General features: G+C 37.9%; 1 protein-coding gene across 4 annotated transcripts in view; it reads right to left on the reverse strand.

Moving 5' to 3' along the window:
* The window catches only part of USP8 (ubiquitin specific peptidase 8), an 87730-nt gene that overhangs the window by 32051 nt on the left and 30099 nt on the right, over window positions 1–25580 (reverse strand). For all 4 annotated transcript variants that reach the window (XM_004471548.4, XM_058294202.1, XM_012530235.4 and 1 more), the window contains 2 exons: window positions 21557–21701; window positions 16125–16210 (listed from right to left, as the gene is read on the reverse strand). In XM_004471548.4, the coding sequence (XP_004471605.2) occupies window positions 16125–16210; window positions 21557–21701 (231 nt within the window). The remainder of the gene's footprint in view (window positions 1–16124; window positions 16211–21556; window positions 21702–25580) is intronic.

Genomic DNA, 25580 nt, shown 5'->3' on the forward strand with positions numbered 1-25580 from the left:
GGGCAGACACATTGTCCAAAAGTAGGAGAACTTTCAGAGGCAAATCTTTCTCCAGCAAATATTTTTTCATTGAGGGACTAATGCTTCATTTATCCACTCAGTGAAAAATTGCCTCCTTTTACCCTCCACATCACATGAAGTTTGCTTTTTATAACATTAGGCTTCTTGAAAACTCTCAGGTTTCACTATGGTAGACTAGTAGAGGATTGAGTTTTAAGTCCCATGCAACAATAGATTGAGCCTGTCCTTCACTGTTTTGTGGCCTGGTAATGCCTTCTTCTCTTTTGTGATGTAGGTCCTACTCCGCATTATCTTCCAAAAATCTCCAGTCTCATCACAGACAACAGGGGCGGGGGGGGGGGGGGGGGGGGGGGAGGGGGGAGGGGGGAGAGGGAGGTAAATAAATAAATAAATAAATCTTTAAAAAAAAAAAACTTGGTGGGAATAAAACCCTCAGCCTCTACTTAAGTCTTTTTTTCTTTTTAAAGATTTTTAAAATTTATTTATTTCTCTCCCCTCCCCCCCCCCACCGCCCCAGTTGTCTGTTCTGTGGCCATTCGCTGTGTGTTCTTCTGTGTCCATTCGCTGTGCGTTCTTCAGTGTCCGCTTCTATTTTATTGTTGTCAGCAGCACCAGGAATCTGCCTATTCTTGTTGCGTCATCTTGCTGCGTCAGCTCTCCATGTGTGTGGTCGCCACTCCTGGGCAGGTTGAACTTTCTTTCACGCTGGGCGGCTCTCCTTACAGGGCACACTCCTTGCACGTGGGGCTCCCCTACACGGCAGGACACTCCTTGCCGCACATTAGCACTGCGCAAGGGCCAGCTCCACATGGGTCAAGGAAGCCGTGGGTTTGAACCATGGACCTCCCATGCGGTAGACGGACGCCCTATCCGTTGGGCCAAGTCTGCTTCCGTCTACTTAGTCTTGAAATTCACTGACAAATTCATCAGCAGTCTTTTTATTAGCACTCATTGCTTCACCATGCCTCACTACCCTAGGGATGCCAGTCCTCTTTTTAAAATTATCAAACCAGCCATGGCTGGCCTTAAAACATCAACACTCTCATCATTCAGGTATGCTTTTAAAAGATAAGCATGCAACACTTTCAGTTTTTCACACATCATGGCTTCCTATACGTTGTGGCTCACTAACTGCTTTACCCAAATTAAAAACAGCTTTTCAACTTCAACCATTTAGGAACATTGCTTTGTTACTGCTTTAACTCATTTCTCAATATCAGTCTTTTTTAGTACTTCTTTACTTTTAGTGATGGTGGAGACCATTGTTCTAGGTATACCGTATTCCTTAGAAAGATGAATAACACAAATACTACTATCATATTTACCTATTATTTCTTTTTTCCCCTCAATGGTGGTAAGAAGTAATTTTCTGCTCAGTACTATCACTACTCATTTTCTTAGGACTCATAACGACAAAAAAATGCAAAAATACACAAAATGACCACAGAAGCTAAGAGAAGACTACAATGGTTTGTGCACTGGGCAAGAGCTACCACATGACTAATACATGACCCCTTGTTTCAGCTGGAAAGGGTAGCAAGTCATGAGGCAACCAACACTGACAAGTTCTAGCTTGCATGTCAAGTACCAAATAAACAAGTATCGGGGCAAAATTTTCACGTCAAAATGCGTCAAGTACCAAATTCGGTAAGTTTCAAAGCAGGTGAGTACCAAGATATGACTGTATAATCTCATGAAGTTACTAACTTGAATATGGGTCACCAGAAAACAGAAATAGTGTTAACATGCAGAATTGGTAAAAAGGATGTGTGTTAATCTTTGGAAATGAACAGAAAAGGAGAAAGCGCAACATAATGTTTGTAACTAGCAGTACTATTATGTGAGAATGAAAGTGGTTTAAAGGGAAAGTTTAAGGTCATGTATATTACTAAAAGGAAAGTTAAGAAATGTAACATGGAACTGTATAGCATAGTAAAACCACATGTGAAATATGAGTATGGATAAAATTGCATATATAAGACTTTTTCTTTGAAGCCAAATAAATGTAATATCATTTATTATGTTAATAAAAATGTTAATATCAGACAAAAAAACAAAAACTTTATGCTAAGTGAAAGAAACCAGACACAAAGTATTATATATTATATGATTCCATTTATATAAAATGTAAATATAAATGAATTTATAAAGATGAAATTAGATTAGTGGTTATGTAGCGCTAGGGAAGGAATGCTAAGGGGTTTGGAGTTTTTCTTTCTGGGGTAATGAAATTGTTCTAAAAAATTTTTGTGGTGATAAATGCACAACATTGTGATTATACTAAAAGCCACTGATTATACACTTTGGATAGATCTTATAGTATGTGAGTATAGCTGTAACAGTTTGATATAGTTATGAATTCCAAAAATAGATATTGGATTGTTTGTAATCTGGTCTATTACCGGGCATGATTGAGTTATTATTGGGGCTTAGATTGGGCCAGGTCACTAGGGCGTTGAGTCCTACTCCTTAGTGGGTGGGGACTCGCAGATAAAAGGCATGACAAAGGAAAGAGCTGGAGCTTTTGATGCAACGGTTTTTGATGTTGAGTTTTGATGTTGGAGTTTGACGCTGAAGCCTTAAGCTGGAGCCCCAAGAAGTAAGGACACAGAGGAAAGAGAAGCCGGCCCCAGGAAGAGAGGAACCCTGAACCCAGGAAGAAGCAAGATCTGGGAAGGAAGGAACCTTGAACCCAGAGAGTAGCAAGACCCTGGAAGGGAGGAACCCAGGAAGCCTGAACCCTTGCAGATGTTGGCAGCCATCTTGCTCCAACACATGAAAATAGACTTTGGTGAGGGAAGTACCTTATGCCTTATGGCTTGGTACCTGTAAGCGCCTACCGCAAATAAATATCCTTTATAAAAACCAATTGATTTCTGGTATTTTGCATCAGCACCCCTTTGGCTGACTAATAGCTCAATGAAACTGCTTAATAAATAAATAAATAATTGTGCAATAATAGCCAGAAACATCAGCTATGTACAGCAGGGGAAAGAAACATCAAGAGATTTAGAGGTGAATTTTCTTGTCTGTTTCTTGTTTATTATTATTATTGAAAAAATGAAAATGCTCTAATAATGACTGAAATGATGAATGCACAATTATGTGAGTATACCAAATACTGATTGCACACTTTGGATGAATTATACACTTTATTAATATGTATCAATAAAATTGATTTGTTTAAAAAAAAAGAATCACCACAGTGACTAGGTTACATTTTTTTAAAAGTATGAACTCCTGAAATACCAATTTGTTGGAAATTAAACAGCTTTAAGGGACTATACACTAGCTGGGATCTGTAATTTTGTTCATTCTAAGTATTACTGGCAATACTTAACAATGGCTATGATTTTCAAATATGAATAAAGGGAAAAGAGGAAAGAAAGGAAAAAAGTGAGTAATTAGTTAAGGTCAATAAGTAGTAGAGAATGAATTAATATTTTTCATTTTGGGAAAAAGTTGTGGCTCAACTGATAGAGCATTTGCCTACCATATGAAGGATCCAGAGCTTGATACCCAGGGCCTCCTGACCTGTGTGGTAAGCTGGCCCACGTGCAGTGCTGCCTGCGCACAAGGAGTGTCATGCCACGCAGGGGTGTCCCCCGTGTAGGGATGCCCCATGCGCAAGGAGTGCACCCCACAAGGAGAGCCACCCTGCGTAAAAAAAAGCGCAGCCTGCCCAGGTGTGGTGCCGCACACATGGAGAACTGATGCAGCAAGATGATGCAACAAAAAAAAGCAACACATTTTCCTAGGGCCGCATGACAAGAATGCAAGTAGACACAGAAGAACACACAGTGAATGGACACAGAGAGCAGACTACAGGGGGGAAGGGGAGAGAAATAAAATAAATCTTAAAAAAAAAAGTTTTCCATAACAGATATGATGGGAATGAACACCACAGTTCAAGAAATCAAAAATACACTTGCAGCAAATATCAGCAGACTAGAAGAGACAGAGCAGAGAATTAGTGATGTGGAAGACAGTACATCAGAAATCAAACAGATAGTAGAAGGGGTCAATAAGAAGATAGAAAAAATCCAATTAGGATTTAGGGACCTGAATGACAATGCAAAACGCTCAAACATACGTATTATAGGCATTCCAGAAGGTGAAGAGAAGGGAAAGGGGTCAGAAAGAGTGTTGCAGGAAATAATGGCTGAAAACTTCCCAAATCTACTGAAAGAGACAGATGTACATATCCAAGAAGCACAGCGCACTCCACAAGTCATAAACCCCAACAGGCCCACCCCAAGACATATACTTGTCAAATTATCCAATGCTCAAGACAAAGAGAAAATCCTAAAAGCAGCAAGAGAAAAGAAAACCATCACATACAAGGGAAGCTCAATTAGATTAAGTGCTGATTTCTCTTCTGAAACCATGGAGGCAAGAAGACAGTGGTATGATATAGTCAAGGTACTAAAGGAAAAAAATTTCCAAGCAAGAATACTCTATCCAGCTAAACTAGCATTCAAACATGATGGAGAGTTCAAAATATTCGCAGACAAACAGAAACTGAAAGAGTATACCAACAAGAAACCTCCCCTTCAAGAAATTCTAAAGGGAGTTCTGCAGGAAGAAAGGAAAAAACAGGAAAGGCAAAGTTGGAGGAGAGTATAAGACCAACAACAACAACAAAAAAGACAAAAAAAAAAATATACAAAAAAAAAAGTTTTCATTTTATTATTCTTCATAGTATATATTTACATTTTATATACTTTATACTCTTGAGTATGTCACAATGAAAAATTTCTAAATGAATAAATAACACTATACTATGGAAATGGTGACTACTCAAAAAGAACTGTGCCAGCTTCACGTATTAAAAATTTAATCTACCTAATTTAAGAATAAATTCTAAGCTAAAAATGATTTCCCATCCCATTATTAGCATCAGCTTAACAGTGACCAAAATCCTGCCTATTACCAATATGATAATTCTAATTTCATAAGGTGTAGCTCTTAGAGAAGAAGTAACATGTCACACAAAACTAAACTACTACTTAAATAGAGGCAATATAAGGAAAACTGCTCCTCCTCTAAATTCTTAGTAGTTAATTTCAATCCTCATGGTTAGCAATTCCCTCAGAACTATTTGTCAAAATGATCACTAAAATTTGAAATGAGGAATATGGCAACTACAATTACCATTCAGTATTTTTAAAATGCCAGCCTCTCTCCCTAAAATATAAAGACTGAAGTGTACTGTTTTTCATAATGCCTTAGTAGTTCCAATTAGACTGAACTGCCCACAAATGACTATAAACTCTGGACAAACTATATATATCTGATGACACTGGAGAGCAACCAAAATCAAGCAGACAGTGGAGAGAAGTTAACACTTGGAAGAAGAGAAGGGCATTGAGTACATATACCATTTTTTGTGGCTTCAGACCCAATGGCAGGCCTTAGTTGGTGCTGGAAGCAGCTAAAACTCCAATAGAAACTCTGTCTTAAGCGCTTGAAGAACCAGAGAAGCGAGATCAAGGCAACCACAGAAGCTGGAAAATGAGGGCAAGAATTCCCAGAAAGCCAGAGGAGGAGTCCCAAATCCTCTATATAAATTTGCCCAAATCTCTAAGCTGATCTGTGAACAGAGCACACATGGTGCAGACAATAAGGAGCTCAAGTAAGGCTACAGGAACTGAAAAGATATTTCAGCTGGTGCCCAATACATGTGAGAGTTGACATCCAAGCAAGACAACTGCTTACCAAGACAGACAACACCACTATTAAAAGGAATATAACAGAACCCAGAGCTTCGAAATTTCTCATTTGCAACATCCAAAGTTATTAGACATAAAAGAACAAGTAAATTGGGACCACACTTAAAAAAAAAAGGGCAATAAAGAGGGACATCATAATGAAAGGGTCAACTCATAGGAATTTGTACCAGCCATAAAGTTGTATGTGCCTAAAAACAGAACTTCAAAGTACATAAAAGCTAAGAGAATTAAAGGGAAAAATAGAAAAATCCAGTTAGTCAGATATGTTAACACCCCTCTTTTAGTAATCAATCGAACCGGACAGGGAAAAAAATCAATAAGCATAGAGAAGATCAGAGAAACACTGTCAACCACATCAATCAAATGACATATGGAGAACACTTCATGCAAAACCTGTAAAATTCACTTTCTTTTCAAGTGCATAGGATACATTCACCAAGAGAGACCATGTGCAGAGCCAAAAACAAGAATTACCGATCTGTAAATTAAACAAAAAACAACACACTTCTAAATAATATATGGGTCAAAGAAGAAATAACAAAGGAAATTAAAAATATTTCAAAGAGAATAACAGTCTAAATACAACCTATTAATATGTGTGGGATGCAGTTAAAGCAATGCTTAGAGGAAAATTTATAGCTTTAAATGCTTATATTAGAAAGTATAAAAGAATAAGTCAATGACTTAGGTTACATCTTAAGAAACTGGAAAAAGAAGAGCAAAAGAAACCCAAAATAAGTAGAAGGAAATAAATGATAAAGCTCTACTGGGGAAACAATATTGCTCTTAAATATAGAATAACTGCTGGGCTGAAATTGACGACACTGCTTTGTTGTACAAACTATATTATATTTAAACTTTAAGTGGAAGATTGTCACTCATAAATTGCCACTAAAATAAGAGTCTTCTAAAATAGACAAATCTAGTGTTGTTTGCTAACAGTGGATTCACTCTGAGGAAGAAGTATAGCTTCAGAGTCAGACTCACTGAAAAAATCACATATTATAGTTACTGGCAGCCCAGTCACTTATGATACAGAAGGAGGTCACTGTTAAGAATTTAGGTTTACAAAGCACCTCAGTCCTTCCTGAAGTGATATGGGTTGTGAAAGTTTTTATTAATAACAGTGGCTAACAATCGGCTACTTATTTTTCTCTTTGCTTCTATTATTTAAGAATGCTAGTCTTTGTTTGCAGTTTTAAAAGAATATTGGACTTCCAGGAGGATGGTAGACTAGAAAGACACAGAACTCCCTTCTCCTCCAGAAAAATAGCTAGAGGACAGGCTGAAAAAGCCTGGAAAAAGATCTTCTAAGGTTTAAGACACCAGGTGAAGGCTGGACACCACCCAGAGGAGAGAGGGTAAAAGGAGGGGAATCACAAGGACCAAATTGTGAGTTCAAACCAGCAGCTGCTGCTGTCGGCACTCTCCCCAACACTATAGACACTACAGAATACTCAGGACTCTGGGCCGGTGACTACAGACAGAGGGAGCTCCAGGGATCCACCACCCCAGGAAAGGGGAAAGGGACACAGACTAAGGCTGACTCAGCTTCTGACCCACAAATTTGGTCTGCTGTGCCACTGAGCCCTTCCAGGCTGGCTGGGACCACACTGTGGTTTACCCTGGGAGCTGCGCAGGACTACAGAAATCTGACCCTCTCAGTCTCCCTCTCTTCTAGCCCAGACTGATTGTTGAGGATGCACCTCCCCAGGAAAGGGGAGAGAAGGGGACACAGTCTAAGTCTGACTCAGATTTTGAGCCACAAATTTGGTCTGCTGTGTCCCCTGAGCCCTTCCAGGCCAGGTGGGGCTGCACCACTGTTTGCCTTGGGAGCAGCAAGGGGCTAAACTTACATGACCCTCCTAATCTCCTCTTCTAATCAGGACTGACTGCTGAGGACACAGAGGGAAGTGGAATTATTTCCTACCTAGGAAAAGGGAGGGGACTGCCAGAGAAGGCTAGAGAACTGTCTCTGAGAAAGTCTGAATTATAAAGCTCTTTGCCTCCAGGGCAGGAAGCTCTGTCACACTGATCCAGTCTGTGTTGCAACAAATACACTCAGGCCAAGCACTGAACTGAGAGGGCTGCCAAGGAGCACCATTTGCTGGTATCTCTAGGAATTGCAGGAGAGAAAATTAAAAAGTGAGAGGCTTTTTCCAGGCTTTTTAGCCTCCTTCCCCAAAGCCCTAGGAAGTGGGTCTGCAACGAACTACTGGGTATAGAGTCCACTTTTGAGCAACTAGCAGGGACAATCCTAATGATCCATGTTGAGCCAAGAATCAAAGAGCACTGGTAAAACACAGCCTCCAGCCATTAAATCCCTGCAAAAGAGAAAGAAATTGAGAAACTGAGTAAACTAATTCCCAACCAGATGCCTAGACATCAGCAAAAAATTATGAGCCACACTAAGAAAATGGAAGACATGGCCGAAGATAAGGAATATATCAAAGCCCCAGGAGACATGCATGATTTGAGAAAACTAATTAGGGAGATACACTAATTAAATTAATCAAAATAATGAGTTGAAAGACAATATGGAGAAGACACTGAGCAAAGAAGAATTTGAAATCCTGGACAGAAAAGTAATAGAGCTCATGGGAATGAAATATACAACAGATGAGATAAACACGAGAGGGAAGTGATATGGCTCAAGTGAATGATCTCTGGCCTACCACCTGGCAGGTCCTGGGTTCAGTTCCCAGGACCTCCTGAAGAAGGCAAGGTGGTGCAATGGGCAGGTGCGGTGAGCTGATACAACAAGATGATACAGCAAAGAGACACAGAGGAAAGACAATGAGAGACACAATACACCAAGGAGCAGAGGTGGTGCAAGAAATTAAGCGCCTCTCTTCCACATGGGAGGTCCCAGGTTCAATTCCTGGTTCCTAGAGAAGACAAGCAGACAGGGAGAACAAACAACAAGCACAAACAACAATGGGGGGGGCAATAAATAAATAAAAATTAAATAAAAAGCACATTTTTAAAAAACCATTAGAAAAAGAAAAAAACAAAAACAAAAAACACATCTGAGGCATACCACAGCATGCTTGAAATGATAGAAGAATAAGTGATACTGAAGACAGAACAGCTAAAACTGAAGAAATAACAGCACAGAGAGAAAATAATGGGAAAAATTGAGCAATGGCTCAGGCTACTTGAGTTAATAAATGAGTTCAACAAAGTGGCAGGAGAAAAGAGAAAAGGGCGAGAAAGAGTATCTGAGGAAATAATAGAAAATTTCCCAACTCTCATGAAAGAAATGAACTTACATATCCAAGAAGCACACCACACCTCAATCAGAATAAATCTTAATAGGCCCAGTCCAAGACACATACTACTCAGAACGTTAAAGATAGAAAAAAGTCTCAGAGCAGCAAACCACATAAAAGGGATGTCCCATAAAACTTAGCATGGATTTCTCATTAGAAACCATGGAGGTGAGAAGACAGAGGTATGATACAGTTAGTATACTGAAAGAGAAACACTGTCAGCTGAGAATTCCTTATAGAGCAAAATTGTCCTTCAAATATGAAGGTGAGTATAAAAGTAAAAAATAAACAGAAACTAAGAAAGTTCATAAAAAATAATCCACTTTTGCAGGAAATAGTAAAGGAAGCTTAGAACCTGAAAAAGACAGGGGACAGAGACCTGGAGTAGCATATAGAAAAAGAATAGCAGAAAGGATAAACAAAAATATGATATGACATAAGAAAACCAAAGAATAAATTAGTGGACGTAAAAAATGCATTTAAAGTATATTACTGAATGTGAATGGATTAAACTCCAATGTGAATGGATTAATGAATGTGAATGGATTAAACAGCCCAATCAAAAGATACAGGCTGACAGAAAGGATTAAAAAAAAACAAGAGTTATCAATATGCTGCTTACAAGAAACTCATCTTGGACCTGGAATATAAACTGGCTGAAAGTGGAAGGGTGGAAAAAGATATTCCCCGCAAACAGTAACCAAAAAAGAGGAGGGGAAGCTATGCTAATGTTGGCCAAAACAGAATTTAAATGCAAAACACAAGAGATACAGAAGGTCATTATATATTAATAAAATGGACAATCCACCAGGAAGATATAATAATAATAAATATCTATGCACCTAAGCAGGGTGCCCCAAAAAACATGAGATAAACTCTGGCAAAACTGAAGGGAGAAGCAGCAGATGTAGGTCAAGCAACTGAGGGCCTGCTTCCAACATAGGAGGTCCCAAGGTCAGTTGCTGGGGCTTCCCATAAACAAAACAATAAGCAAACAAAAGAGAAAAAAAAAAAAAACTGAAGGGAGAAATAGACTTCTCAACAATAATCGTTGGAGACTTCAACACCCCACTCACATCAAGAGACACAACAATTAGACAGAAGATCAACAAAGAGAGAATTTGAACAATATGATAAACGAGTAGACCTAACACACATATTCAGAATGCTGCATCCAAATTCAGCAGGTTAAACATTTTTCTCAAGTGTCCAGGGATCTTTCTCCAGGACAGAGCACATATTAGGGTCCAATGCAGCTCTCAATAAATATAAAAAGACTGAAATTATACAAAGCACCTTCTCAGATCACAATGGAATGGAACTGGAAATCAGTAATATAAAAGAAGAGATTCGCAAATGTGTGAAGACTAAACAACAGACTCCTAAATAATCAGTGGGTCAAAGAAGAAATTGGAGGAGAACTCAGTAAATATACTGAGACAAATGAAAACAGAAACACAACTTATCAAAACTTATGGAATACAGAGAAGGCAGTCTTGAGAGGGAAATTTATAGTCCTAAATGCTTATATTAAAAAAGAAAAAGCTAAACTCAAAGACTTAACTGAATTAGAGAAACTAGAAAAAGATCAGCAAACCAGTAACAAAGCAAGTAAAAGGAAAGAAATAAAGTTTAGAGTAGAAATAAATGAAATTGAGAACAACAAAACAGAGAAAATCAACAAAACCAAAGGCTAGTTCTTTGAGAAGATCAATAAAATGGACAAATGCCTAGCTAGACAAACAAAGGAAAAAAAAAAAAAAGAGAAGATGCATATAAATACAATCAGAAATGAAGGGGGGAAAGTTATGACTGACCCCACAGAAATAAAAAGTCATAAAAAGGTATTATGAAAAACCATATGCCAACAAACTAGACAACCTAGGTGAAAAGAACAAATTCCTAGAAATGCACAAACAACCTATACTGACGCTACAAGAAATATAAGAACTTAACAAATCAATCACATTTAAAGAGATTGAATCTGTTATCAAAAATCTCCCAGCAAAGAAAAGTCCAGGACCAGAAGGCTTCACATGCAAATTCTATTAAGCATTCCGAAAAGAATTCACACCAATCCTTTTAAACTCTTCCAAAAAACTGAAGAAGAGGGAAAATTACATAACACATTTTATGAATTCAACATCACCTTAATAACCAAAGTCAGAAAAAGATACAAGAAAAGAAAATTACAGAACAATCTCTCTAATGAACACAGATGTAAAACTAATCCAAAAGCATATCAAAAGACTTATACATCATGACCAAGTGGAATTTATTCCTGGTATGCAAGGCTGGCTCAACATAAGAATCGATCAACATAATACACACAAACAAACCGATGGAAAAAAACCCATGATAATCTCGATCAACACAGAAAAGGCAGTCGACAAAATTCAGGATCCTTTTTTGATTAAAAAAAAAAACAACAAACACTTCAAAAGACAGGAATACAAGGAAAATTCCCTTATATGATAAAAGGCATATATGAAAAACCCACAGCCAACATCATACTTAATGGGGAAAGCTTTCCCTCTAAGATCAGGAACAAGACAAGGATGTCCACTGTCACCAATTTTATTCAATATTGCATTAGAAGTTCTAGCTAAGGCAATTAGGCAAGGGAAAAAAAATAAAGGAATCCAAACAGGAAAAGAGGAAGTAAAACTCACTATTTGTGGATGACACGATCCTGTATTTAGAAAATTTGGAGTATCCACGACAAAGCTACTTGAGTTAATAAATTAGTTCAGCAAAGTGTCAGGATACAAAATCAACGTGCAAAACTCAGTAATGCTTTTGTACACCAGTACTGAAAAATCTGAGGAGGATCAGGGGAAAAATTCCATTCACAATAACAACAAAAAGACTTAAATACCTAGGAACTAATTTAACCAAAGAAGTACAGGACCTATATGCAGAATACTACAAAACAAGGCTAAAAGAAATCAATGAAGACCTAAACGAATGGAAAGACATTCTGTGTTCATGCACTGGAAGACAAAATATTGTGAAGACATCAATATTACCCAAACTGATTTATAAACTCAATGCAATACTAATCAAAATTCCAACAGCCTACTTTACAGAATTAGAAAAGGCAATTACAGGATTCGTTTGGAAGGGAAAGTACACCCAAATAACCAAAAGCATCCAAAAAAGAAGAGCAAAATAGGAGGAATTTTGCTCCTGATCTTAAAACATATTAAAAAACTAAAGTGGTCAAAACAGCATGGCCTGCCTTAAAGACAGACTTACTGATCAGTGGAATACAATTGAGAACCCAGAAATAAACCCTTACCAATGTGGTCAACTCATTTTTGACAAATCTACCAAGTTCATGTTAATGGGACAAAATAGTCTCTTCAACAAATGAGGTGGAAGAACTGGGTATTTATAGCCAAAAGAATGAAAGAAGACATCTATCTCATTCCCTTTATAAGAATCAACTTAAAGTGGATCAAAGACTTTAAAAGGCAGGACCATAAAACTACTAGAAGAAAATGTAGGGAAACATCTTCAAGACCTTGTAGTAGGTGGTGGTTTCTTGGACCTTACATCCAAATACACGCAACAAAAGAGAAAAATAGATAAATGGGACCTCCTCAAAATTAAACACTTTTGCACCTCCCAGTACATTGTTAAAAGTGTGAAAAAGCAGCAAACTCAATGGAAGAAAATATTTGGAATCACATTTCTAATAAGGGTTTAATATCCAGCATATATAAAGAGATGTTACAACTCAACAATAAAAAGACAAATGACCAAATTTAAAAATGGGCAAAATGCTTGAATAGACCTTTGTCCAAATATATTGTGCAACATATTGAATGATTTAAAAAAAGCTTTACATGTATCCAGTACATTTGAGAAATGTGTGTTTTTATTAAGCTATATTTTCATTTTTCAATTACTGTTTATATTTTCAATATTAAATGTACAAAATAAAGTTAAAAAAAGAAAAAACAAAAATATTAAAGAGAATATTTTAAAGAAAATTAAAGAGAATTTTTTTAAAAGAATCTTTAAAAAGATTATAGAGTTTTAAAATGTTAAAATAAAGAGAGACAAAAGTGAAAGACAAATTCATATAGAGTTTTACAAAAACAAATGTTTTACCATTTCACATCTGCTCAGGCAACATCCTGTGATAAACAGATCCTCAAATCTCTAACAAGACTGTGTTTCTGGCATATTCAGTTCCCCTATTTCTCTATGGCACTGTGTGAGACCTTGGTGATGGACTAGCAATCAGGTATCACCAACTGTTATCTCTGTGGGATTATCAAATTCAGATTTTTCTGGCAATCTCATATTTGAGCATCTATTTCAGTGTTCTGTCAGAAATGAGAGAACTGTAATAAGGAGCAAGATTACATAATTGTTTTACTGACACCTTCTATGCAGACAATAAGAGTTCCAGGAAGAAAGGTGTTATAGAACCAGAATGTGTCCACTGTTAATAATAATAATGTTCTTAACTTTAATCCATTCCTGTGGGTGTGGACCCCATGTTGTAATTAGGATCTTTTGATGAGGGTACTTCAGTTAAAGGGTAACCCACCTCACTCAGGATGGGTCTTAATCCTATTAGTTGAGTCCTTTATAAGAGAATGAAATTCTGACAAAGAGCAAGCCATGCAAGAAAGAAGTGGAAAGCAAGGAAACCCAGGAAAGAAGCAGACACTGCTGTGTGCCTTGCCATGTGACAGAGGAGCCAAGGATTTCTGGCAGCCAGTCTACAGGAAGAAAGCATCACCTGTGCCTTGATTTGGACATTTTCATGGCCTCAGAACTGTAAGTTAATAAATTCTCGCAGTTTAAGTAAAAAAAAAAAAAAAAAAAGTAATAATAATACTGGCAAACATTCACTGAGTACTATGTGCCAAGCACTGATTTAATTAAAAAGTGTTAATTTATTTAATTCACTCAACAACCCTGTAAGAGGGACACGGATGTAGCTCAAGCAATTGAGGTCCTGCCTACCACATGGAAGGTCCCAGTGCCTCCTAAAGATGAGCAAGACAGAAAGCTGAGCGATGTAAGCTGACGCAACAAAAGACACAAGGAGGAAGACATAATGAGAGACATAACAAAGTCCTGTATGACATTGCAGTGACGGATACAGGCCATTGTATTTTTTGTCATACCCTACAAAATACGCAACTCTATAGAAACCAGAAGTATATGATGGGGATGCAAATGTGGCTCAAGCAACTGAGCTCCCGCCTATCACATGGGGGGGGGGGGGGGAAGGGTTTGGTTCCCGGTGCCTCCTGGAGAAGGCAAGCAAGACAGTGAGCTGGCGCAGAGGGCAGGCACTGCGACCTGACACAGCAAGATGACGCAACAAGGAGACACAAAAAAGAAAGACAATGAGAGACACAAAGTAGGGAACTGAGGTGGCATAAGCAACTGACCGCCTCTCTCCCACATGGGAGGTCCCAGATTTGGTTCCTGGTACCTCCTAAAGGGAAGACAAGCAGACATGGAGAGCACATAGCAAATGGACACAGACAGCAGACAGAGAGGGTAAACAAGGGGGAGGGGGACAGGACTAAATAAATAAAATAAATCTTAAATCTTTTTAAAAAAGTATATGATTGCCTGGGGCTGGGAGAGGAAGAGGTTGGAGAAAATAAAGAGTAACTGTTAATGGTACAGGGTTTATTTTTTTTATTTTTTGGGGTGACAAACATGTTCTTTTACTGATTGTGGTGATAACTACACAACTCTGTGAATATACTAAAAACCACTGAATTTTATACATACATACATACACACATACTTTAAATGGGTGAATTGTATGGTATGTGAATACTTCAATAATGTTCTTATTCTAAAAATAATTAGCTATAAAGATTCATTCACTTATAAAGTGGTTCGGAATATTTTAAAAAATATATTAAAAGTACAGACATCAAATAATCAACAGAAAGGCCCTAATGCCTAGAAGATAATTAAGAGTAAAGAACACAATAATTGTAGGTAGTAGTATGATTGGGGAAAAACTAGACATAACCAAGAGGAAACAGTTAATAATAGGTAACACAAAGATGAGGAGAAATTCTTTTCTACTTAGATGATTAACTGGCTATAGGAGGAAGAGAATGGTGATTTTAAATGGTATGATCCACCTTAAAATATTCCAGGCCCAAGATTAGCAATTCATAGAAGGGAAAAGGGAATATATTAATTGAAAAGGATCCTTTCTAGTAGAGACTATGACATATTAAACAACAATAGATGTTTACCCAAATACGGAAAAACCACGAAGACAAAATATTTAACCGAAAAGTTACCTATTTTGTGCAGAATGACCACTGACTAGAAATTGAAATATTTTTAATTTGTAATCAATTTTTAAGACCAGGAAGGTAGTCATGTCAAATACCAAAAGCAGATTTTTTAAAACAAACAAAATATATATACTGTACCACACAAAGAATGAACCCTAATATAAACTATGGATTATATTTAATAATATGATTATAATAATTTTGTTTCATCAATTTTAAGTAAGGTACCACACTAATCCAAAATGTTAATAATAGGGAAAACGGGGTGTGTGAGAGCTGTCAATTTGGGAACTCTGTACTTCCTGCATGACTTTTCTGTAAACATACAACCGCGTGAATAAAAAAAAAAATTTAATACCTATGTAACGTCTGCAAATATGAAGCTATGAAGCTCAAAACTAACAACAAACACTTCGTTCCCAGACCAGTGTCCAGACCAGCAGCACAGAACAACATGGGGCAGACAAATGAGGAACTCAATTTTTCTGAAGAATCCTGTCAGAAACTTACAAATAGAACACTGGATCTGAGCTCTAATCTAATGTACCTATGGTTACCTTAGCAATCTATCATTCTAAACACCTTTTAAATTTCAATAAAGATTATTAATGATAATACATGAAGCATTATATAGGTGATAGAGTGAAAGATTTAAATTTTTGTGTCTCACTTAACATAAGACTTAATTTCTCGGAATTGGGATATTATATGCATGGTCAAATATAAATGGACAAATCTTAAATATTATTTTTATCTTCTAAATTTACATTCTTTTCAAGATTTCATAATAATGGCTGTACCTGAGTTTAAGGCTTTCAGAGAGTCTTTCAGCTTCTTCAACAGCTTTTTTGAGGTTTGCAGGTCCAAGTATTGAAAGAAAATAGTCCTAAAATTATAGGAAAACCATCCCATACTGTTAATAATGGCCAGAGTACAGAGCACAAGTGCTAAAAACATTAACATCACGATATTTATGTAAAAAACGTTTAGTTGAAAACATTATGATGACTTAAGTATTTTTTAAAAATGTAAATATATAAATGCATCATTTATTCTCCAAATATTTCAAAACTGTTTTTCATACAGTATGCTAATAAATCCACTGAGTAATAAATTTTACTTATTTGTAAGGCACCTTTAAAAAATGTAAATACTATTTTTATTGTTAATGAATAAGTGCCAAAGAGCAAAGCTTTCAATAGCAAAATATACTTTCCTATTACAAATGTCACCTAGTTGGTTTTTTCTCTAGATTCAGAAGTAGTAAGGGAAATTGTGCATAGATACACAGCATTGGATTCGTTTTGTTTGTTTGCAACTTATTAACAACTATCAGCCTCCCAAATCAAGTCAAAAGACTTGGTACATAAAACGAATCTGCACTTGAGGAAACCCTAAATAACCAAAAATTAAATAGAAAATAAATCATCAATACTATTACCTACCTAAAAAAAAAAAAAAGCAAAAATTTTGGCTCATATTTTTAAAAATCCCTAATCCAACAGGTTACTCATTAGATTCTGCTGTCAGAAATATTTTCAAATCAGGGGTGGTTCAACATGGTAGTAATATATAGAGACACTTGACTAAATGATTATTGGCTCCAATGACAAGCCAGCACTTATCACTATGACTAAAAATACAGCCTATCAGCACAGTTCATCACAAATGGTAGTATTCTAAATTTGCAAAAAGGGCCAGGAGGACAGAAGCACCCGTCTTTGGCTCTTTGAAAGGCTGTCATCAAAAGCAAATCTGTTGATAAAAACTATTACATGTCCACCTAGGCTAAAAATAGATCATGTTTTGGTTTATTCCTCTAAAGAGAAATAAGTAAAATGGGCCTTTCTCTTTGTAATTCTAATAAGAGTGTACAGTTTGTTCAATAATGTATTAAGTGAACATTATAGCGGAAATTATGTCAATAACCAGAATATCCAAACTATTGCTATAAAGCTTTTTAAATATAAAGATTACTGTAAGATTTCTCTGATTAGAAAAAAAGACAAAGCAAATATCAAAAATGCTATGATTTGTTTTATTCATTTTCAGACACGAACCCATGAAAAAGCCAGCCTATGAATTCAGTTTAACCTGGCTTAAAAAACTGTGCTTCAGAGTGCCTGTTACAAAATACCAAGAGACACTCCCCTAATATTGGTGAAGTTTCCTGTCAATGATTTTATCTCTTTGTGCACTTAAAGGAAAATTATGCTTACAGTCAAAGTAAACATTTTCAAATTTTCAATAATATAACAATTACCAATACAAAAAAAAATCCAATTCTTACACAAGTAAAAACTTTTGGTCCTCAGGTTTACAAGTAGAATTTTTCCATTCATAAACATAAATTCATATAGCTCTCAAGATTTCCTAGACAAAAAGGCTTACCAGCAAAATTTTTTTTTAAAGACTTATTTTTTATTTATTCCCCCCCAGTTGTCTGTTCTCTGTGTCCATTTGCTGCGCGTTCCTTGTCTGCTTCTGTTGTTGTCAGCGGCATGGGAATCTGTGTCTCTTTTTGTTGTGTCATCCTACTGCGTCAGCTCTCCGTGTGCACGGCACCATTCCTGGGCAGGCTGAACTTTCCTTATGGGGCACACTCCTTGCGCGTGGGGCTCCCCTATGCGGGGGACACCCCTGCGTGGCACAGCACTCCTTGCGCGCATCAGCACTGCACGTGGGCCAGCTCTAAACGGGTCAAGGAGGCCCGGGGTTTGAACCGCGGACCTCCCATGTAGTAGATGGACACCCTATCCATTGGGCCAAGTCCACTTCCCACCAGCAAATATTAAGGAACAATTATCAAGAATGTTTTGGAGGGAAACGGACTTTGGCCCAGTGGTTAGGGCGTCCGTCTACCATATGGGAGGTCCGCGGTTCAAACCCCGGGCCTCCTTGACCCGTGTGGAGCTGGCCCACGTGCAGTGCTGATGCGCGCAAGGAGTGCCGTGCCACGCAAGGGTGTCCCCCGCGTGGGGGAGCCCCACGCGCAAGGAGTGCGCCCGTGAGGAAAGCCGCCCAGCGTGAAAAGAAAGAGCAGCCTGCCCAGGAATGGCGCCGCCCACACTTCCCGTGCCGCTGACGACAACAGAAGCGGACAAAGAAACAAGACGCAGCAAATAGACACCAAGAACAGACAACAGGGGAGGGGGGAAATTAAATAAATAAATAAATCTTTAAAAAAAAAAAAAAAAAAAAAAAGAATGTTTTGGAGATTTTCAAATATAATTCTAATTCTATCTTGACTTTGCTATACTATTATTTTCCATGTTACTCCTCCCCCCCTTTCAGATAAACATGAAAAACTGTTCATAAACTGATTTTTTTTTCAAAGAGTAAGCAATAAACAAATGTACTGTGTCTTTCTCCACTAACTAGAGAGCTTCCTAAATTAACAAGTTTTATCTGAAACAAATATTCTCTAGTATAAAACAAGAGTAAAAGATACAAGTTTCTGAAGATGAGAGATATTACATTCTATCTCTACCTGATTTAAGGGGCAAAAAATACAGAAAATATCTCATTACTGAATTTAACCTCTCAAGTATTAGAAGTGCATTGGAGAGGGTGGACTAAATAAAATAGACAATTCTAAGGCAGAAACAGATAAGGTCCCTATAACAAAGGAAAAACTCCTACTGAAAACTAGCAACCGAACACCTGCAGCATATGAAGCAACAGCTTGGGCTAGTTAGGCCTTTACAGGGAGACTCCTAACCTGACTTTCTCCTGCCTCTTTCAACTAGATACGCACATTTGTAAATACAATAGAATACTCTGTGGAAATGGAAAAATCTCTCATTCATTAAAATTTACTCCAAACCTTCTAAAGAAAAAAAGGTAGTTGTAAAAATATTCCAATCTTATCCAAGAAAAAAAATAACTAATTTATAAAAAGAAAGCAAAAGTAAAAAGTACATAAAAATAGCTCTATTACGGGAAGCAAACTTGGTCCAATGAATAGGGCATCCGCCTACCACATGGGAGGTCCTTGGTTCAAACCCCGGGCCTCCCTGACCCGTGTGGAGCTGGTCCATGCACAGTGCTGATGCACGCAAGAAGTGCAGTGCCACGCGGGGGTGTCCCCCATGTTGGGGAGCCCCACACACAAGGAACACACCCCATAAGGAGAGCCGCCCAGCGCGAAAGTAAGTGCAGCCTGCCCAGGAATGATGCCGTACACACAAGAGAGCTGACATAGCAAGATGTTGCAACAAAGGGAAGCACAGATTCCTGGTACCGTTGTTAAGGATAGAAGCTGTCACAGGGGAACGTGCAGCTAATGGACACAGAGAACAGACAACTAGAGGTGGAGAAGGGGAGAGAAATAAATTAAAAATCTTAAAAAAAAAAAAAATAGCTCTATTACAGTGGACAAACAGCAAACTCCTGACACAGAGAACAGAGAACAGACAACCGGGGTGAGGGGAAAGGATAGAGAAATAAATAAATAAATAAATCTTTAAAAAAAAAAAAAAAGCATGGCCAAGATATTTCTCCCTGGACAGAACCAATCTAGCCATTTCCATTTGTGGACAGGTGGATGAACCTCTGATTGCAAGAAGCCACCTCTTCAAAGGTAAGATCTAAAATCCAGTAACTATTATTAGCATAACTTTGCTGGTGAAAAGAAATACCAGCAATGATTTGTAACCATTAAGTAAAACTCATTAAAGTTACACCTTAATTAATAATCAAAAGAAACTGTTAACATTACTCTGGAAAAAAAATGCTTTTATCAAAGAATAAGGGGGAGGGAAGTAGATTTGGCTCAATGGATAGAGCATCCGCCTACCACATGGGAGGTTCAGGGTTCAAACCCAGGGCCTCCTGACCCTTGTGATGAGCTGGCCCATGCGCAATGCTGATGCATGCAAGGAGTGCCATGCCATGCAGGGGTGTCCCCCACATAGGGAAGCCCCACACGCAAGGAGTGTGCCCTGTAAGGACAACCGCCCAGTGTGAAAAAAGTGCAGCCTGCCCAGGAGTGGCGCCGTACACACAGAGAGCTGACGCAGCAAGATGATACAACAAAAAGAGACATAGATTCCTGGTGCCACTGATAAGAATACAAGCAGACACAGAAGAACACACAGCGAATGGACACAGAGAGCAGACAACTGGGTGGGAGGAGCAGGGAAGGGGAGAGAAATAAATAAAAAATAAATCTTAAAAAAAAAAAAAAAGAATAAGGGGGAGAGGATATGACTCAGTGGCTGAGTGTCTGCTTCCCACATACAAGGTCCTGAGTTCAATCCCTGGTACCTCCCAAAAAAAACACAACTCTCTCTGGGGAGTAGATGTAGTTCAGTGGTTGAGTGACTGTTTTCCATGTACAAGGTCCTGTGTTCAATCTCCAGTACCTCCTAAAAAAATAAATAAGTGAACTTTTGTTGTTTTTCTAAGTTATACTAAATGAGATAAACCCTCAGAGAACAACAGAAAAATTTCAATAGTAATTCAAGAATGGCTTCTCTACAGGTAAGAAAGCTATCGGAAATATTTTGCTACTACTGTCTAGTTACAAAATATTTCCTCAGTAAAGGCAGAACCATCAATACAACAGTCTTCTCATTTCTTTAACCTGGGTTCTATGTTCTTCTTTTGCCTGTTCCTGATGCAATCAAAATGCCACAATTTTCTCTAGCACACTTATCCCAGTCATAGGTTCTTTTTTAATTCATTTACACCCACCCACCCACCGACACACCCACACACATACACCCTCCCTCCCCACCCATGGCCTCAGCAAAGTAGACTGCTCAAAGGGTTAAGAGCAAAAAAAAAAAAAAGGATTTTGGAAACTTCGCAAAATGAGATCTTTAGTATGATTACAGTGTCAGTCAAATATAAAAAACTGTCATATAAAAATTTAAGTAACTTAACCCTGACTCTTGAGGGGGTACAAATGCAAACATTCAGGCATATTTTTCTCATTTAATGCATGAGAAAACTGCATCCTTCCATTTGACAAGGCAAAGATTTATTATTAAAGGAAACAGATCATGAGTCTGTATATTGCTATAAAAACTCATACCAAACCAGGGCTAAGTGTGTGTGTATATAATACAATTAAATTTTTAGTTTGCTTTTTCTTTCTGCCAAGAGTTTGAACTGGATGCCACACATTGTGATCTAACTTCCACTGTCAGTTAAAACCTCTAGAGGAAATCAGTAGTTCCAGTGAGCAAAATTAACTTAGCAAATAAAATACAGAAATAAAAGATACCTGCTGTTGCATGAAATCAGGTCTTCTTTTGATAAGATTAAAAACAGTCACATATTTCATATATAGTACATAGGCCCTTTCCTCATCACGATCTAATCTGCTTTCTTCTGCTGTCTTGAAGATCCTCAGGGCACTCTGTACATAGCTTAAGATTAGAGAGGAAAAAATAATTAGAACACTTGACATCTAAAAAGTCATACGTAAAGTCCACAGAGATGCTTGACAAAACAAAATTTCATAATTTAGGTTGCACTACACTTCAAAATTCAAACTAAGATGGCTATAAAGTTTGGATATAGCCTGAAATTATCCCTTATGCTAAAAATAAATACTTCTATTTCATAATAGTTCAAACTGCACACATTATGAAAAACGCATTCTTAGTCCAGTATAAAATGATTTGCTATAATAGATAATCCTGAGCAAGTGGTCCTTGATCATTCATATAATAGTTATACTCTATAATGAAAAAGTCCATAGGTATGGACTCTATACCATTTGTACTGATGGAGAGGAGCTAAACTATTAATGATAAAACAAACACTTTTTTATTCTACTCATTCCTTTCAAATCATAAAGTAAATTCCTATATACAAAAATCCAAGAAACTAGGAACAAGAAAGGGGACATGAGTTCAATTTTTTTTACTTTGTTTAGTTTTTGACAAAATGGTTAATCCACTAGTCTTGGAGAGAAAAGGGATTTAAATTCTAAAAATATGTCATCTTAAAATTCCAGTTAAATAAAATACTTTCAGTATTTTGTGGCATTCATAATAAGACTATCTTATTATTTATTTAACAAAGTCTTTAGAAAGCAAATTAATAAACAGGCATTTCTGCAAAAGGAATTCATTCACTTAGGAGTAAGATTTTGGAAATCAGGTTATAGTAGCAAGGACGTCCAGGAAAATGGAGGATTGGAGACATGCAGCACTCACTTTTTGCCCAGAAAAATAGCTAACGGAGAGGCAGAAATACCTGGGGAAATGTTCTAGGGCTCAGGACACCAGGAGAAGGCAGCACACCATCCAGAACAGAGAGGGCAAAGAAAAAGAAAAAGACTCTCAACAGGAAAAGTCTCCTACCTACCTCCCCAACACCCCTGGAAGCAGGTCTGCAACCCATTACTGGGTCCATGGCCTGGATCTGAGCAATGAAAAAGGGACAATTCTAAAGACCCCGAATAGGGCTGAACCAAGAATCAAAGAACAGCAGTTAACACTGTTCCTCTTAACATATTCTTCTCAAGGGCTCACTCTCTAGGATGGACCATATATTGGGTCACAAGGCAGGCCTCAATAAATATAAAAAGACTGAAATTATACAAAGCACCTCCTCAGATCATAATGCAATGAAACTGGAAATTAATAACAGATGGGAGGGAAGAGATGCAGCTCAAGTGATTGAGTGCCTGCTTCCTATGTACAAGATCCCAGGTTTGGTCCCCGGTACCTCCTAAAAACAAAACAAAGAAACAAAAAAACCAATTCTGACTAGGGAACGGATGTAGCTCAGTGACTGAGTGTGTGCATCCCATGCACAAGGTCCTGGGTTTAATCCTGGTACCTCTGCAAAATAATAACAACAACAACAACAAAAATAGATGGGAAAAGGGGAAATCCACAAATGTATGTAAGCCAACCAACACACTCTTAAAACAATCCATGGGTCAAAGAAATTGTAAGGAAAATTAGTAAATATATTGAGACAAATTAATAAGAACACAACTTATCAAAACGTATGGGATACAGCAAAGGCAGGGCTGAGAGGGAATGCCCATATTAAAAAGGAAGAAAGAGCTAAAATCAAAGATCTAACTGGGACTTCCAGGAAGATGGGAGACTGAAAAGACATGGGACTCTATTCTCTGCCAGAAAAATAGCCAGAGAACAGGCAGAAATGACCTGGAACGTCTTCTAGGGTTTAGGACACCAGGGAAAGGATGGGCACTGCCCAGAGGAGAGAGGGCAAAGGAAAAGTGATGGCAAACTGTGTCTTGCCACAGGTGCAAATTGTGGCATCCTCCCCTATGGACACTTTTGAATTCTCAGGACTCAGGGCTGGTGGCTACAGAGAAAGGTGGCCCCAGGCCTCCACCTCCCCAGGAAACAAGAAAGAGAGGGACACAGCCAAAGGTTGACCCAACTTTTGACCCACAAATTTCCAAGCTGGGTGGGGACACACCACTGTTTGCCTTGGGAGCCAGCAAGGGACTAGACATCCCACCCTCTCAATCCTCTCTACTGACCCCGATTGGTTGTTGAGGATGCAGAGTGGAACAGAATTATTTTCTACTCAGAAAAAGGGAGGGGGCTATCAGCAAGGGTTTGATAACTGCCTCTGAGAAAGTCTTAATTACCAGGCTCTTAGCCTCCAGGCAGGAACCTCTAGGACATGGTTCAGTCCCAGTTGCAGCAAAGACACTCCCACCAGGCACTGAACTGAGAGGGCTACCAAAGGGCGCCATCTGCTGGCAGAACAAAGAAGTATATGTGAGGAAATTAAAAATAAATAAGTTGAGAGGCTTTTTCTGGCCTTTCACAACCTCCCTCCACAAGGCCGTAGGAAGAAACCTGCAACACATTGCTGGGTCCAGGGCCCAGATTTGAGCAACTAACACAGATAATCCTAAAGACCCAGAACGGGCTCAACCAAGAATCAAAGAATAGCAGTTCACACACAGCCTCTAGCCACTAAAACACTACGATAGAGAAATTAAGCATCTGAGTAAACTTACCACCCTAATCAGATGCCTAGACATCACAAGAAATTACACCATACTAAGAAAATGGAAATAATGGTCCAAGAAAAGGAATATATCAAAGTCCCAGAAAAGACACAGAATGTGAGACAACTAATCGGGATGCACTACAAGAAATGAAAATTACAGTCCAATCTCTCTAATGAACATAGATGCAAAAATTATCCAAAAAAAAACTTGCAAATTGAGTCAAATAGCACTCCAGAGAACTTAGACATCATGACAAAGTGGGATATATTCCTGGCAAGCAAGGCTGGTTCAACAAAAGAAAATCAGTCAATGTAATACATCATATTAACAAACTGAAGGGAAGAAAACAACATGATTGTCTCAATCGATGTAAAAAAGGCAGCCAACAAAATTCAGCATCCTTTCTTGATCAAAACATTTCGAAAGACAGAAAGAGGAGGGAAAATGCTAAATATGATAAAAGGTGTATTAGTTAGCCAAAGGGGTGCTGAAGCAAAATACCAGAAATTGGTTGGTTTTTATAGAGGGTATTTATTTGAGGTAGGAGCTTAGATTCTGGGCCATAAAGCATAATTTACTTCCCTCATCAAAGTCTATTTCCATGTGTTGGAGCAAGATGGCTGCTGATGTCTGCGAGGGTTCAGGCTTCCTGGGTTCCTTCCTCCCAGGGCCTTGCATCTCTCTGGGTTCAGGGTTCCTGTCTTCCTGGAGCTTGCTTCTCTTTCTTTTGTGAGCTTACTTTCCAGGGCTCCAGCTTAAGGCTTAGCATCAAATCCCAACATCAAAACTCCAACATTAAGAACCCCTAACTCTGTTCTTTGCCATATCTTTTATCTGGCACAAGAGGTTTACGTGATTACTTAATCAAGTAAACCTATGAATCCAATATAATCTAATATTTCCAGAGGAAAAGATCAGTTTACAAACATAATCCAGTATTTGTTTTTGTAATTCATCAATAATACTGAACTGCTACAAAAGGCATATATGAAAAACTAACAGCCAAAATCATACAGAATGAAAAAAGATTGAAAGCTTTCTCTCTAAATTTGGGAACAAGACAAGAATGCCACAGTCACCACTGTTATTCTACACTGTATCAGAAGTTCTAACTAGAGCAATTAGACAAGAAAAAAATAAAAATAAAAGGCATCCAAATAGGAAAAGAGATTAAAAAACTCTATTTGCAGATGACATGATCCTATATTTAGAAAATTCTGAAATATCTACGACAAAGCTATTTGAGCTAATAAATGAGTACAGCAAAGTGGCAGGATATAATATCAACATG

Source organism: Dasypus novemcinctus, chromosome 3, assembly GCF_030445035.2.
Source record: "Dasypus novemcinctus isolate mDasNov1 chromosome 3, mDasNov1.1.hap2, whole genome shotgun sequence".
NCBI classification, from domain to species: Eukaryota; Metazoa; Chordata; class Mammalia; order Cingulata; family Dasypodidae; genus Dasypus; species Dasypus novemcinctus.